This window comes from Naegleria gruberi (genome assembly GCF_000004985.1).
Source record: "Naegleria gruberi genomic scaffold NAEGRscaffold_1, whole genome shotgun sequence".
Taxonomy (NCBI): Eukaryota; Heterolobosea; class Eutetramitea; order Acrasida; family Naegleriidae; genus Naegleria; species Naegleria gruberi.
Window position 1 is genome coordinate 323325 of NW_003163326.1, and position 15330 is coordinate 338654.

At 33.1% G+C, this 15330-nt stretch overlaps 8 protein-coding genes across 8 annotated transcripts; 6 read left to right on the forward strand and 2 right to left on the reverse strand.

The window, feature by feature from the left end:
* Positions 1-30: 30 nt before the first annotated feature.
* Positions 31-585, forward strand: NAEGRDRAFT_29070 (acetyltransferase; the record flags this gene model as incomplete). Its single annotated transcript, XM_002683024.1, has 1 exon — positions 31-585. One exon carries the CDS (start codon positions 31-33, stop codon positions 583-585), a length of 555 nt encoding a protein of 184 aa, XP_002683070.1.
* A 29-nt stretch (positions 586-614) lies between these two features.
* NAEGRDRAFT_61205 (uncharacterized protein) lies at positions 615-5375 on the reverse strand (the record flags this gene model as incomplete). Its single annotated transcript, XM_002683369.1, has 1 exon — positions 615-5375. The coding sequence occupies one exon, from the start codon at positions 5373-5375 to the stop codon at positions 615-617; it is 4761 nt and encodes a 1586-aa protein (XP_002683415.1).
* A 301-nt stretch (positions 5376-5676) lies between these two features.
* On the forward strand, positions 5677-6804 carry NAEGRDRAFT_61206 (uncharacterized protein; the record flags this gene model as incomplete). The annotated part of the gene is made up of 3 exons (XM_002683025.1): positions 5677-5941; positions 6118-6214; positions 6255-6804. The coding sequence occupies 3 exons, from the start codon at positions 5677-5679 to the stop codon at positions 6802-6804; spliced, it is 912 nt and encodes a 303-aa protein (XP_002683071.1).
* Positions 6805-6932: 128 nt separating this feature from the next.
* On the forward strand, positions 6933-7877 carry NAEGRDRAFT_77700 (transcription initiation factor IIF, beta subunit; the record flags this gene model as incomplete). Its single annotated transcript, XM_002683026.1, has 1 exon — positions 6933-7877. The coding sequence occupies one exon, from the start codon at positions 6933-6935 to the stop codon at positions 7833-7835; it is 903 nt and encodes a 300-aa protein (XP_002683072.1). The 3' UTR covers positions 7836-7877.
* Positions 7878-8043: 166 nt separating this feature from the next.
* NAEGRDRAFT_29180 (uncharacterized protein) lies at positions 8044-8995 on the forward strand (the record flags this gene model as incomplete). Its single annotated transcript, XM_002683027.1, has 3 exons — positions 8044-8108; positions 8156-8166; positions 8214-8995. Coding segments are annotated over 3 exons (858 nt in total), but the record flags the coding sequence as incomplete, so codon positions are not given.
* Positions 8996-9245: 250 nt separating this feature from the next.
* NAEGRDRAFT_29294 (uncharacterized protein) lies at positions 9246-10496 on the forward strand (the record flags this gene model as incomplete). Its single annotated transcript, XM_002683028.1, has 1 exon — positions 9246-10496. A coding segment is annotated over one exon (1251 nt), but the record flags the coding sequence as incomplete, so codon positions are not given.
* An 827-nt stretch (positions 10497-11323) lies between these two features.
* On the reverse strand, positions 11324-13303 carry NAEGRDRAFT_77701 (uncharacterized protein; the record flags this gene model as incomplete). The annotated part of the gene is made up of 1 exon (XM_002683370.1): positions 11324-13303. The coding sequence occupies one exon, from the start codon at positions 13301-13303 to the stop codon at positions 11345-11347; it is 1959 nt and encodes a 652-aa protein (XP_002683416.1). The 3' UTR covers positions 11324-11344.
* A 176-nt stretch (positions 13304-13479) lies between these two features.
* On the forward strand, positions 13480-14343 carry NAEGRDRAFT_61210 (uncharacterized protein; the record flags this gene model as incomplete). Its single annotated transcript, XM_002683029.1, has 1 exon — positions 13480-14343. One exon carries the CDS (start codon positions 13480-13482, stop codon positions 14341-14343), a length of 864 nt encoding a protein of 287 aa, XP_002683075.1.
* Between the last annotated feature and the right edge of the window lie 987 nt (positions 14344-15330).

A 15330-nucleotide genomic window follows, 5' to 3' on the forward strand; every position in this document is an offset into this window, starting at 1 on the left:
AGTAATCTTGGCGCCTTTTTAATAAAAAAAATGAAGAGAGAAGAAACAACCATCGAGAGACGTCTAACCCAGCTGAAAACGCATCTGATCGGGTTTGACAATGATCATGTTGAGATTAATTCAACAAGCAATACCGATCCTAACAGCATTGTTTTTAATGCCAGACCAATAGAAAATGATGATTTTGACAAGGGATATTTGCAATTACTTTCGCAACTCACTTCTGTTGGTGATATTTCAAAGGAGGCTTTCACACATCGTTTATCAAAAATGGACAACGATGTTTATAGAATAGTCGTGATTGAAGATCCTACTTCAAAAAAGATTGTTGCTGCAGCAACAGTTTTTGTGGAATTGAAATTTGTACACAATTGTGGAAAAGTTGGCCATATCGAGGATGTAGTTGTAGATTCTTCTGTAAGAGGTCAGTATTTGGGTGTTAAAGTCATTGAGGCATGTAAGCAATTTGCCAAAGAAAAGGGTTGTTACAAAACCATATTGGACTGCTCTGAAAGGAATGTTTCATTCTATGAGAGATGTGGATTTAAGAAAAAGGAATTGCAAATGAGATTTGATCACGAATAAAAGAGAATATTAACCATCCAAAAACTTCTTTACTTTCTAATCTTTTTCAAATTTTTACATAATGATGTTAAATACTTGTCAGCATTTTGGGTAACCCTACAAGACCGTAAATTAATTATTTCAAGATTTGGACAACAGTTGGCAATAATTTTGACTTCCTTATCTGTTACAGAGTGTACATTTTCTAGATTAATATGTTTTACAAACTTTCCTACATTCTTTTTCCAAGATAGAACCTCTTGTTTGAATTTCTCTTGGGCAGCACTCACACTTTCTGCTTCTTCAGGATAGAATTTTCTGAAGAAATCATTAGTATTAGAAAAGAACATTGTTATTCTCTTTTCTCCATAGTATTGTTTCCAACAATCTTCATGTTGGGAAAAAGATGGACAATGCATACCTGAAGCCTCAAATTCCACTTTGTATCTAATAAAGTATAAGATGTCGAATAAAATATCACAATCATTAAGGAATGACAAATCCATCTCCCATTGAGACCATTCAAGGAGACTATATTTGTTGAGGGATGACCTAACCAATCTTACAGTAAGAGAATAAATGTCTGGTTCTAAAGCTCTACTACATAGCAGGTAAATACATGGCAAATCATTTTCAGAGGCAAACTTTTGGAGTATGTTTAAATGAACTTCTCCTTGCTCAATTTGCACTTGTAAGTCAATAAGGAAGGAAGATGCAGATTTAGCTTTCAAGTAATTTACAAATATTTCAACAATATCCCAAGGATAATCAAATGATAGGGTATTGGACAGTGTTTTTGATGAGTAGGGTTTAAACCTCCATTGATTGGTTTCATTGATTGAGACTTCAAATGGAACTTTCTCTATTGAGAGCACAGTAATAAAGGTTGAAGATTTTTCAAACCCCTTTTCTTGTTTTGAAATATTGGCTGTATGCATAATAGTTGGTAAATGAATTATTGGGACTTGTGCAAGTGTTGGTTGCTGATTACTTATTTTCATTCTTTCCATTGTTTTCTTCATAGAGTCTAATAATCTATTGTATTCATTTCTTGATGTTGTAATCATTGAATTAATATCAGATTCTTCTAAGTGTCCACCAATCTCAACTTTCTCATCAAAGAGGTGACTAATTTTATCGAGATACTTGGTATTGTTACAACACTTCTCAAGAATTTTCTCTGACTCCACCAAAGACAATTCATACTGCTCCATATCCAACACCAAATCAAAAGTATCCTGTGCAGAAGTTGCAGAGTTTAACATGGCTAATGCATTTTCCATTGACGAGTGAAATAAAGAAACAGAGTTTCTTATAATTCCATCATAGGCTGCTCCAGCTTCTGAAACGGCTTGCTTCAAAAATTCACTGTCTTGCTCTGAGTTTTCTGTAACTTCTTGGAACATGTTTAAATATGTAAGTTGGTAAAATTCTCTTTCTTCTCTAAAGATTTCAATATAGGAATCAGCCTCTTCAAAGAGAGTAACTGAGTCTTTAACCTCTTCCAATGTCTCTACAACACCAATCATTTCTTCTACAACATCAAATACAACCAATTGTTCACTCCAATCAATTGCTCTCATCAAAGATAACTCAATTATTTCTCCAACAATGTTTGAACATACGTCCTTAGATGTCGGTTTGAGTACTGCATCAATATCAATAAAATTATCAAGAGTGCATGGAAGAACGTATTCTTTTGTTACTTGATTTGTTTTCACAGTATTTGTTTGTCCAATAGTTTTCTTGGCTATGTTTGGTGTTGACGAAACTTTAATGCTTCTATTTGCCCTATTTGTCTTTTTGAATATAGTGTCACTAATTGAATCCCAAGCATTTGGATCATTGAATGTATATTTTTGGGAAAGACTGATAATAAGAGATTTGAGTTCTACATTCAAACCAGAAACATTTTTAGCTGCATCCTTAACACTAACCGATATATTTTCAGGTGTTGCTGTTGTACAAGTACTAGTTATTGAATAGCTTCCTTTCATTGACCAATGCAATATTCTATTAGACCATCTAAAAGGAGACCATGTCTTGTGGGCTCTGAGAACCATATTTTGTTTATCATTCGATCCTTGCCTAGCTATTTCGTCAATGGTCGAGCCATCGTATTCATTTACAAACTTGTTAACATTTGCTTTATAGAGTGAAGATACCAACTCTACAAAGCAATATGAATTCAAGTTTTCAAAAGTATTAAAGGATCTCCACATGTACTTTCCTGCCCATGTATCGAGCACATCTTCGTTTTCAACTTGTTCACAATAAACAATAAGAAATATTCTGTTTGTAGTGTCCATTGGAATAAATTCCAAATCATAAAGAGATCCTAAACTTTCAATACCAAGAGATGATTTCAACTCAAGCATTCCTCGACAGAATTTTTGTTCGAATTTTTCGTATTGGTCAATATTGGTCTCTAAATTGACTTGATTTTGTGGGTCTTTTTCAACTGGATAACCAATTTTCTCTCTTAATCTAATACTTTGTATCCATTCCCATTTTTGTCTGTCTATTAATCCTTTTGAAAGTTTAACATGTGGTATCATCATTCTCTTGTTTTCCTCAACTAGTAACCTAATATTATTTTTTGGTGTCCAACACCATCTCAGGTAACACAAATATAAACCTTCATCTAGAGGCTTTGTGCTTGCTTGAAATTGTTTGGAAAAACTTATTATATTTTCAACAAATCTTGGTCCATAATAGGTACTAGATAGTCTCTCGATTCTTTCATTAAAATGATTTATAATTCCTAGACCTTGATATAATCTGTGTTCAAAAACCGATCTTTCTTCCCATAAGTAATCCTTCACGTTAAATGAAGATCTGTCTTCAATATATTTGCAACTGATCAACATGGCTACTTTTGATTCCTTAATATCAACAATTCTATCATACAATAAACCAAGATCACAATTAAATAAGCCTTTCAGCTTTTTGGTAGCTCTAATCATGTCATATTTTAGATTTGGAAACATATTTTCTGGTGGATCTTCTAAGTTGGAAATGTGTTCAGACCAATTTTTTCCTAGATCTAGGAGCCACTGATAGTCTGAACAGTCTGTGTTTAAACTTGAAACTGTTGTATATGGATATCTGAGCTTCTCAGAAGGAAGCATGTTGCAGTTATCCATCAAAATATGTGTGTCAGTATAAAAAAGCATTCCAAAAACAATATCAATGGTAGGACCGTCCAAGAACTCTGGAGGAAATGGTACATCAGGTAGTTTTCCCCTTCCTTGCCAGTTATCCAAAATAGGCATTAAAAGTGGTGTTTGGTCAATTAATAGTTCAGTTTTTTCCAATGTTTCACCGTCTTTCATATTTCCAATCAAAAGTGATAGTTTGTCTCGTATTTTAAGTTCAAAACCCCCATCACTTCTAACAGGACAAATAACTGATTCGTTAAACATATCCAGTATTAAAGAAATTTCCTTTTCGTCATTAGGGTTTGTATTGTCCAATCTTAAGCAAAGTGATTGTAGTAAAGCCTTACGATTTTGAGACTTTCTTATCATAGTTCTTAGATTGATCAAATCGTCTAAGGATATTCTTTTAGTATCAAAAGCGATTGATAGCAAATTCTGGACATCTTCGGGATTAAAGGATGATGGACAAGTTGACTCAGCAAATTCAACACTTGCAAGTCTCATATTCAAAATATCTTCATCTGATTCATTTTCATGGATTTTTGAAAACGCCAAATTAAGTCCTTTCTGAAACTTTTTCAAAGATTTTTGGTTCATTATAAAGATCTCCTTATCTCCATCAATATTAAGTTCAAATTTGACATTATTTCCTGATTCTAATACCTTAATGGAAAAACTGTCAGCAAGAGAATAACTTTTTACCACTGATCTGGCTGTTCCTGAAAATGATAGCCCTGTTCTAGGGTTGTTAAGTGTCACTACAATATATGATCCACACCAATCTCTAGCAATCACTAAAACTACATTGTCCTTTTTCTTTTTCGTAGTTTGGCCTGTTAAAATACCTTCAACTGCTACTAATACTTTTACATCACCCATACCAACACCAGTGAAAATACTACTTTCAATAGATGCCTCCAACTCTCCTCTTTTTTGTTTAACTGGCACATCTTCCTGTTGAATAATAGAATCTCGTTTTAAGAATAAGGTACCTCTCATTGATCTGTTTCTACTGGTAGGTGTGGTTGGAGATGGGGAAGTAGGTTCCATAGTAGTGACCTTTTCGAATTTAATCTTATTCTTTGTGTCTGAATTTGTTGAATCAGCAACAGACACAATATTCGAAACAGCAAAATCTGCAAATACATCATCTTGATCAACAGTATCCTGATCGCTTGATGTACTTGTAAAAGATCCCTTGGATATTTCTCCCTTTTCGGTAATATCTTTGTTTGATGCAAAAGAGCCCTTAGATATTTCCCCCAACACTCCAACAAAAGAACCTTTCCTTGATCCAAATATTTTTGATTTTAAAGTTTTGAAATTTGTCTTTTCTTTTGGAATGGGTATGTCTGTTTTTTTGTCTAGTGATCGCCTATTTACATCCACTGTTTCGGATTGTGGTGGTGTTGTAACTTTTGGTGAGGAATCACCCTCTGTTTGATTACTACCAACAAAAGATGTCGATTTTTGAGATGTTATTGGTGTATTAGGAGGAGTGTCTGAAGAGTTTGAGGAATTGGTTGCCTTATTATTTTCATTTGATGATGACGGTTGTGAAGGAAGATCATTACTGTTATCATTATTAGAGTCCAAATCCTCATTTTGCATGTATTCTTCAGTTATTTTTGCCACTAAATCAAAATCCATATCAGGTAACTCATACAAAATCTTATTATAAGTTTTGTTAATGTAATATTTTGTTTGTTTCACTTCATCAATACATTCCTTATAAACAAATCTAAGGAATTAATAGAACTATTCATAGGAAGACTTACTCAATGTCATTGATTGTTTTTCCTTTGGGGAAATAAAGTACATTTCCTGTTTGTTCATCAACATGCCTTACAAATCCTTCCATCTACCTTATTTCAATTGTTTGTAACAAATAGAGAGGTAATTTTTTTAATGGGGAGAATGAATTAAAATTAAAATAATAAATAATTAAAAAATGTCTTTCTTCTCCTCGCACTTGTTTTCTCATTGTATCAACACACTTTCATATAGTACATATTATCGGAATATTTGTTGTGTTGGCACTTTTGATTTGAATAATTGGTATCATGGAGGAGAAATTAATGTGTGTAAAATATCAAAAGAATTCGATCGGCCAACCATAAAATTATTGGCTTGTCTTGATAACAAGATTGGTATTCATAAATTGGTCTGGTCAGAGATATTTAAAGAATTAATTACCACAGCAAACCATGACGGAAGTAAGTTACTTTACAGCAAAGTGCACGCTAAATGGTTTTACCAATTTTTTTAGGTATTTCATTGTGGAATTTGAACGAAACTAAAAAGATTAGCACAACATTGGTAGATAAAGGGTACAATATCACATGTGTTGACTGGAATAATTTTAATGATTCTTCAACTTTAATTTTAATAGGTTCCTCCTCTTCAAGAATTAAACTGTTCGATTCCAGAAACCTAGAATATGTGGTTCAACAATTTAGTGAACATTCAAAAATTATTAATGATATCAAGTAAGTGGATCTTATTTGAAATCAATATAATGAATTACAGATGGAATAATAATAACAAGGATGAATTTGCCAGTGTGAGTGGAGATGGTCTAGTCAAAATTTGGGATAAAAGAGTAAAGAGCAGTGTGATCACCTTATTAGACAAGGAACAGGGTGTGATTCCAGTTACATCTTGTGATTGGAACAAGGAGAGTGATTGGATACTCGCTGTGGGAAATGAGAATGGTCAATTAGTTATTTGGGATACAAGAAATGACTTGCAACCCCTTCAAAGGAGACAAGCTCATTCTTTTAAAATCAATAGTATATCATTTGATACTGTAGATACTAGTCGAGTCATGACTGGTTCTAATGATCATGTATTGAGGATATGGAATTTTTCAAAAAATCAACAAGGAATCTATCTTTCACAAGAGCATAAAATTCATAGAGACATTGTCAAAACTGCTGAATGGAATATTCATAGTCCAGATGTTGTTACATCTGCAGGATATGATCAAAACATAATTACTATTCCTCTATTTAACATGACACAGGTGAAAGAGTATGAATTGGAAGGAACACTTGTGGTATGTTTTCAACATATTTAATTTAATTTAAAATTTTAAAAAAGACTGAGAAAACAAGAAACATAACTGCTTCTAAATTGTAAAACAAAGGTAAATTTCTTCAATTTCTTTTAAATTGACTATTAATAATATTTGATTAAAGATAAAAAATGAGCGAACAACTTAAGAGAAAGGAACCAAGCAAACCAACAACACCAGCCAAGAGATACAAAAAACAATATATTCCTTTAGAGGGTATTGTTGACGCATCACAAGCCGACAAACAACAAATTTGGTTGGTAAAAATACCAGACTTTATCGATCTTGATAAATACAAGGATGAGGAAACTATTGGTTCCGTTATAATAGAAAAAAATACAACAAGTAATTCGGAAGCCAAATGTTCACTTCACATTGAACCTCCTGCAGGAGGAGAAGCACTTACAGTGAGTGACTTTGATTTAATAATGAACAAGAAGAAAACTCCTATGTATGTGTTTGGTATGACTAAACTAACAGAGGAAGAAACACAAGAGAGAGAAAGACTAAGACAAAGGAAAAAAAGTGAACCTCTTTTGGAATTGAAGTATATTGATGACACTAAAATTAATATTGCTGGACATATTGATCAATCATGTAATGCCGTTGTGAAATTTGGACAAGCCTATGGACAATTATCTAAAAATCGTGTATTACAATCCAACCAGAAAGAAAAAAAGGCAGTGCAAGTTGCTGAATCTCAATCCACCAAAAAGAGCGTTAACCTTTTGGATGCATATAGAGATGGAAAGAAGGATGATACACCTAGAGACAATCGTGTCAGGGAAGATGGTGAAAAAATCAAAGCAAAAATTTTCTCTCTCTACAAGGAAAGACAATATTGGAAAATGGAAGAACTTGCAAATATTACAGACCAACCTACACAACATGTCAAAACCATTTTGAGCTCTATTTGTGTCTACAACAAGTCAGGTGAATACAAAGGTTACTATCAATTAAAACCAGAATATGCAATTGATGAATCAAAAAAAATTGGTACTCACGATTTGGGAGAAGAAGAAGAATGGGAATAGAATATTTTGTAAATAAACTCTTTGTAAACATTCTCCCATTATTTAAACGGTATCCGTCAAATTTAATTATGTGAAAAAAAGATATCCGTTATTCATAATTGTGTTAAAAAATGTCATCATCATCTGTTCAACAAGGTTTGTAGCTTCTCTTAGGATCCTGTGAACACAAAATTAAACACTCATTAAAGGCTCGGAATATTGGCCTCATGTAAAAGGTTTTTTAGCAGGAGTGAGTAGTGGTGTTGCAAAGTTAGTTGTTGGTCATCCGTTCGAGTAAGTATTGATTTCCAAAATATTATTAAATAATATCTTGTTTTTAGTACTGTCAAAGGTTTGTTAATATTTAAAGGTGGTGTTAATGTGGACATTAAAATATAGTTAGATTACAAACAGAGGGATATCATGGTAAATTCTCTGGTCCTATTGATTGTCTTGTTCAAACTGCCAAGAAAGAAGGAGTGAAAGGTCTTTATAAAGGTGCATTGGTTCCTTTGTTTGGCTGGTCAATTATGGATAGTGTTTTACTTGGAACTGTTACTTATGTAAGAAAATATATAAAGGAATCAAGCAAAGATCCAAATTATCAATTAACAATACTGGACCATTCTATTGCTGGATTTGTTGGTGGTATGACTTGCAGTTTTGTGGCTAATCCTATTGAACAAATTAAATCAAGACTCCAAGTTCAATATAATTGGGATACTTCTACTCAAAGGTACAAAGGACCTGGAGATTGCATGAAACAACTTTACCGTAATCATGGTGTGGCAGGATTTTATACAGGAATGACAGGAACATTGTGGTTCCGTTCATTTTGTTCAGTTTACATTGGATCCTATGAATATTTCAAACAATTAGGAAATGAATATAGGGTACCAACTACTCTAAATAACTTTATTGCTGGAGGAAGTGCTGCAACAGTAATGTGGATTGGATGTTTCCCTGCAGACACAGTGAAAAATAGAATCATGTCACAACCAGATGTTCCAAAAGATCAATTGAAATATAAGGGCTTGATTGATTGTGTGAAAAAGATTTATGTTAATGAAGGAGGGTTGAAAGGATTTTATCGTGGATTTGTTCCATGCCTATTGAGATCATTCCCAACAAATGGAGCCTCATTCTTAGCTTGGGAATTTACAATGAAATGGCTTTCTTAAATTATATGCATATGTTTAATTTCTTCTTATTGTTGTAAATAAAACGAAAATGTTACCTTTTTCCTTTGTGCACTATTAAACACATTTAAAAAAAATGCCTAAACACAAACCTGGCACCGAAGCTTCTGATGAAAAATTTTCTTGTAAAGCATCGGAAGTTGTTGATCATCAAATAGCGCTTAAAAAAAAGAAAACATCTTTCAAATTTTCATTATTATTTTTGAGTGATTTGGCTTTGTTTTTTTCCATGATGTTGCATTTCATGATCTGCCCCTATACAAAAGTAGAGGAAAGCTTTAATACTCAAGCAGTTTTTGATATTTTGAAGAAAAGTAACACTCAAGATTTTGATCACATGTTCTTCCCGGGCGTTGTACCAAGAACTTTTATTGGAGCAAGCGTTGTCGCTACACTGGTTCAAATTGTTAAACCAATCCTTTTACCTATTTTTCAGATATTTTCAATTATGTCCTCAGATGCCCCTTCGGATTTATTATTAACTAGATTTATATTGGGATGTCTTTCGTTCAGTGGATATCAGTACTTCAAGACTGGAATCAAATCAAAATTTGGATTATCAACAGCTCTATGCTTCAATATTATTAATTTAGTTCAGTTCCATTTATTATTTTACATGTCACGCCCATTGCCAAACACTTTTGCATTAGTATTAATATATTTTGCATTTGGGTTTTGGGTAAGGGATAAGGTCAAATCCATGTTTTTCTTGCTTGGTTTTACAGCTGTAATTTTTAGAAGTGATGTATTTGTATTGACAGCACCTCTAGCCATCCTATGTCTTATTACTTTTCAAGTTAATTTATTCTCAGGAATATTAATGGGCTTGAGTTCAATAATTTGTGGTATTACATTTTCCATTTGTGTTGACTCTTTTTTTTGGAATAGATTTATTTGGCCTGAAGGAGAAGTGTTTCTATATAATACTATTGAAAATAAGAGTATTAATTGGGGCGCTATGCCCTATCATTGGTATTTTACATCGGCGCTGCCAAGATCTCTACTGTGTGCCATACTTTTTATTCCGTTCTCTATTAATGCCCTTAAAACAAGTGTCAGTAACATCAAAAAGAATAAGAAAATACTTCTATTAACCATGTTTTTAGGAGCACTGACATTTGTTGTACTTTATTCATTTCTTCCTCATAAGGAATTAAGATTCATATTCTTTTCATTACCAATTTTTAATTTGGTTGGTGCTGTTGGATTATCATCATTATTGTGCGTACATAATCCTGGTTTTATAAGAATTGGTTTTTCTACGATTCTATTGATAGGATCATTGCTCGCTAGCTCTCTCCTTCTTCATGTTAGCTCTTTGAATTACTTTGGGGCAAGCTCACTAACAAAATTACACAACTATTTAGACAACAGAAACTCTACAACAACTGTACTCATCCACATGGATGCTCACGCTACAATGAATGGGGTTTCTCAATATTTATATCGTGATGAATACTCGTATTCTAAACTAGAATTATTAGATAATGTTACCTCCAACACAATTCATATGGAAATGTTTACACATTTACTCTCGGGAGACGAAAGAATATTGCATAATAAGAATTTTAGACTAATTGGAAGACAGAGTGGATTCAAAGGCGTTAACTATAGGCAACTTCTTACCCCACTTGAATTCTCACCCTCTCAATTTATTAACGTGGAAAATAAGATTTATATTTTCGAACGCGTTAATCGACCTGAATACTTAGTACCCATAGTAAAATGGGCCCAAAGAAGAGACAAAATCCATCTCACAATAGAGTTATCAAATGTTTCTGATTTAAGTGTTCATCTCATAGATAGAGATGAACTTAGTTTCAGAGGAAAATCCAAAGAGAATTGGTATGCGTTTGACCTTAAATTATTGGATGATGTTGGCAAAATGAGCTTTGAACCAGGAATAAGATGGCTTAAAATTACTTTACTGAAGAGAAAGCCATACTTTTGGACAAAACTGTCCAAAGAGACAACACCTTTCAAAAAAGATTGGGACAACTGGGTTGAAAGTGATAAGGAGGATTATAACCCTGCTCTTGCCCTTTCTTCTTTGGACCCCAAGATTATTCAACAATGGTATACAGAAGGTCATGGAACTACTGAAACCACCATGCTTCAAAAATTCACTCAACTTGCTCACCTTTCCTACAATAATTCCCTCATACTGGTTTACCAATGTATCGAAAGAATTCACCACACTTTTTCTCCTCTTCAATTTTCAGGTTTGGTCTTATTTGCAATGGGTTTGCTGTTGTTAATGTTGCATGTATTAGGATCGTCCACAAAGCAAAAACAAGAATAGACTAGGTATGAATATAAATTAAAATCTTATTAGTGGATAAGTCTTTGAGATTCTTCAGAATCTCTCTTGTAATCTCTGATACACAAATAAATGCCATATGATGAAAAAGTCAAAATGATTACAACCATAATGAATGCAATCAAGGCAAAAACTGCATAAAATACATCAGTAAGAATAATGGCAAGTTGTTCATTGATAGGTTCACAATCAATTTGCCAGAAGCCAGTTGCAACATTTCTGAATTTGTCGTCAGTAACAACTTTTGGTGGAGGTGTTGTTGGACCGTGCATACTGAGAGCAGCATTTAGTATTTCAACATTTCCACTATTTTTCTTTCCAAAAGTTTCATCAACAACAGCTCTACGAAGAACCTTAACTTGATTAGAGTTTTCATAAGCAACTTGCATCTTGTAAAGATTAGTAATTTCAGTAGCATTAACTTGAGACAAGACAAGTCTACCATTTGTCAACCATGGTTGGTTGAAGTCAGTAACATAACCACCAACAGTAAACTTGTTTGTTGATTGGTCAATCGAGAATGAAACGGCATTTGCAATAAATCTCAATTGAGATTCATTTTGAGTGATGAAAACCATATCACGCTTAATAAACATATCAGAAAAGTATCCTGATTGAGCCACAACTCCTTTAGAAACGAAAGTATAGAATGGAATGACATTCTTATATTGTTCAATTGTAGACTCGTAAGTGATGTCTTCTGTATTACCAACAACGACAATATTTTCACCACGAACATCAAAATCGGTGGCATAGTTGACTGAGGTCTTGATCAAATTCTTACCGAGATTAATTGATTTAACAACTTGTCCAGTACTAATTTGGACAATGATCAAGAATGGTGTGATAGCTTGGGATTGTTCAAAATCGAGGGTTGTTTGATGGAAAGCTTCAAATCCCTTTTGTTGTTCACGGCTCAAAGACACTAAAAAGTAGGCAACAGATCCATCAATAATCATTTTAGCACCCAATGGTAATGAGTTTGTTGATTCAACTCTTGGAACAATAACTTTAGCAAACTTTTGGGTTAAGGTAGCCTTTGGTGAAATACCTGATACAGGGGTGGTGGTAGAAACACTGAATCCAATTAATTTCACACTTCCCTGATTCAATAAACTTAAAGTACAGTCAAAAGTAAGCTTGGAACCAACTTCATCAGGATTTTCAACAACAAGATTGGAAATTCTAACATTGATAACCTTTTGCAAGCTTGTAGAGTCTTCAAGAGAAGGAATAGAGTCAATATCGACAGATGGTGTTTGAACTCCAATGACAGTACCATTAACATCATAAATAGGTTCATTTTTGATGAATTCTGATGGGAAAACATAAGTAAAAGCCCCAAGAGTGTCATTATAATTAATGGTAGGGATGGAGGTTGAGTTAGCATCTAAAATTCCAAATCCAAATGCATTACCAGAAATGAAAGGAACAACTGAAATAAATGCTGTATGATTGATCTTTTGATACTTAATTTCATCACCAACAAAAATATTTTCACTATTAGAAAGAACCTTGTTTGTATCGATTTTCACAGTTTGAACTGATGGTCTAAATGCCATTGTTTCAATATCACTCTTATATTTATAGTCTGTTGGAACAGACAAACTGTAAAAAGTACTAATTGGATTAGAAATTCCAATATAAGTAACTTCAGGGAATGGGAAAAGAGTTTGGTTTGCGATTTTCTTCGTAACACTATCGGATTGGAGTAATGTCAAAAATACACTACTTGTTGCATTACTAAAAGTCATGGTATCATAATTAGCAACCTTTTGTGCTCTACTCACAAAAGTAGTGAAATATTGATTAATAGGTTGTTGATCAACAATGTATTGAATATAGTCCCTCTCTTGCACATCTTCAGCAACAGCGTTCAAATTTGAACAGGTTTGAATGCCACCACTAACTACCATCACCAAACTGCTCACCAACAAGCAACATACAATCCCAAAAGTTAGTCTTTTCATTTTTTTCTTTCAAGAGAATAATAAAATAAAAAAATTTGAATAACAATTACATCCGGTACCTGTTAATTTGAAAATTAATTACTACACCATACTGAGCATTTGATACTCTGTAATATTGCTTTGGCTCTCAAAGTCTTGTTAATGTACATTAAATATTTGAAGTAAAAGTAAAAAAAATGCGCAACGTTATTCAAACCCCAACCTTCTCTATTACCGAAATCATTAGTGACAGCGAAGAAGAAGCTGAAAAGGAAGATTTCATCAAGCAAAAACAATTAGAAGAGGAAAGAATAAGTCAACTCTTGGAAGATTCTAAAAAGAAGAGGAAAAGGAAAACAAATGATGAAGAAAATTCGAAAAAGAAAAGCAAATTACCTTCTCTGAATATTATGGACAATTTTGATGAAGAGGTTAAACCAGGTCAAGTTAAAATTTCAAAACCTTTTGATTATGAAGCACTTAAACAATCGGAGCAATCAAGAGGAGTAGTTTATATATCAACAGATTTCCCAAAAAATCAATGTCCTCCAACACTCAAAGATGACAGGTCCTTGAAGAGAATGTTAAGTGAATTTGGAGAAGTATCAAGAGTTGAATCAAAATATGAAAAACGTGGATTAAAAAAGTTCAGAATAGGATACTTTGCTGAGTTCGCTGACAAAAACACAGCAAAAAAAGTTGCAATCACACTCAATGGTAGTCCAGTTTCCAGGAGTGATAGTAGAGTATATAATGTCAAGTTTATGCCAAACTTTGAGTGGAGTGAAGTTGGAGAGGATGAAGAATTACAGAAAATGAAAAGAAAATTGTTGAAAGCTGAAGTTCAAAAGGAATTGAAAACAATTAAAGAATTTAAAAAGAACAAGAAATGGTCTGAGTCCATTAAACAAAACAAAACATCGCAACCACAGTCAAACTTTAGATTTAATCAAAAAGGATTCATACGTCACGAACACACGGACACAACTCATATTGATACTCTTAATATCTTTACAAGTAAGGATAGTCAGGAAAAAAAACTTCAATCCAACAATAAATAATCTCATTTCAAAAAAATGATAAAATATTTAAATCGGAAAGGGTCGAACCCATTCACCACAACATTTAGAAATTGTACATTATCATCAAGACAGAATGAATGTGCGGAAAAGTATTTTTCTATAGAGGAAAATATTCATAAAGTAATAGAAAATAATAATTTTTGCAGCAATATGTTTAATCAAAAAGAATTTGGAATTAATTCATTTTCAAAAAAGCATTCACGAAATTTACTTCTAATTTATGGGTGCAACAACAACAATAACCTTTTCTACACTCAAAACAAAAACCGAAAGTCACACCAAGCACAACATCACCGAAACTTTTCCCAAAACCTCGTTTTAAAAAATATGCACACTTTCTACGAAATTCTTCAAACCCCAAATCGTGAAGGAGAGACAACAATTGTATTCTTTACGAATGGTAAAAGGTAAGTTAACAATAACTCTAAATTATTAAAATTCAAATTAGATATCTATTTAATGCCTCCGAGAATCTTCATAGATTTTGTACAGAATGCGGGGTGCGTGTATTCAGTGGTTTAGAACATATTTTCATTCCTCATATTTCTCCGTCATATTTGGGTGGTTTACCAGGAGCAATAATTACAGCTTCTGAAACGAGTACAACGAACAAATTTCATCTTTACGGACCCCCAAATTTATGGCATTATTTGACATCTTTAAGACAGTTTGTCAAAACTCCAATTTCCTTCAAAATAATGTTAAATATTATGATGGAACATCAGGTTGAAGAAGATTACTTAATGCATAAGGATGAGAATATTTCAGTTAGAGGAATTTTATTAAAGAGTGAAAATACATCCAGAAGGGAAGACTACCACAAATTATTACCCTATTGTGACTTTGGAGGTCCATTTGCATTAAGAAATTCATCAGGAACCTTCATAAAACAGAGTCATGAAAAAGGAATGGCATGGGATTTTCTCTTTCAAAATAAGAATAGAAAGTCTCAAGATTTATCGCCAT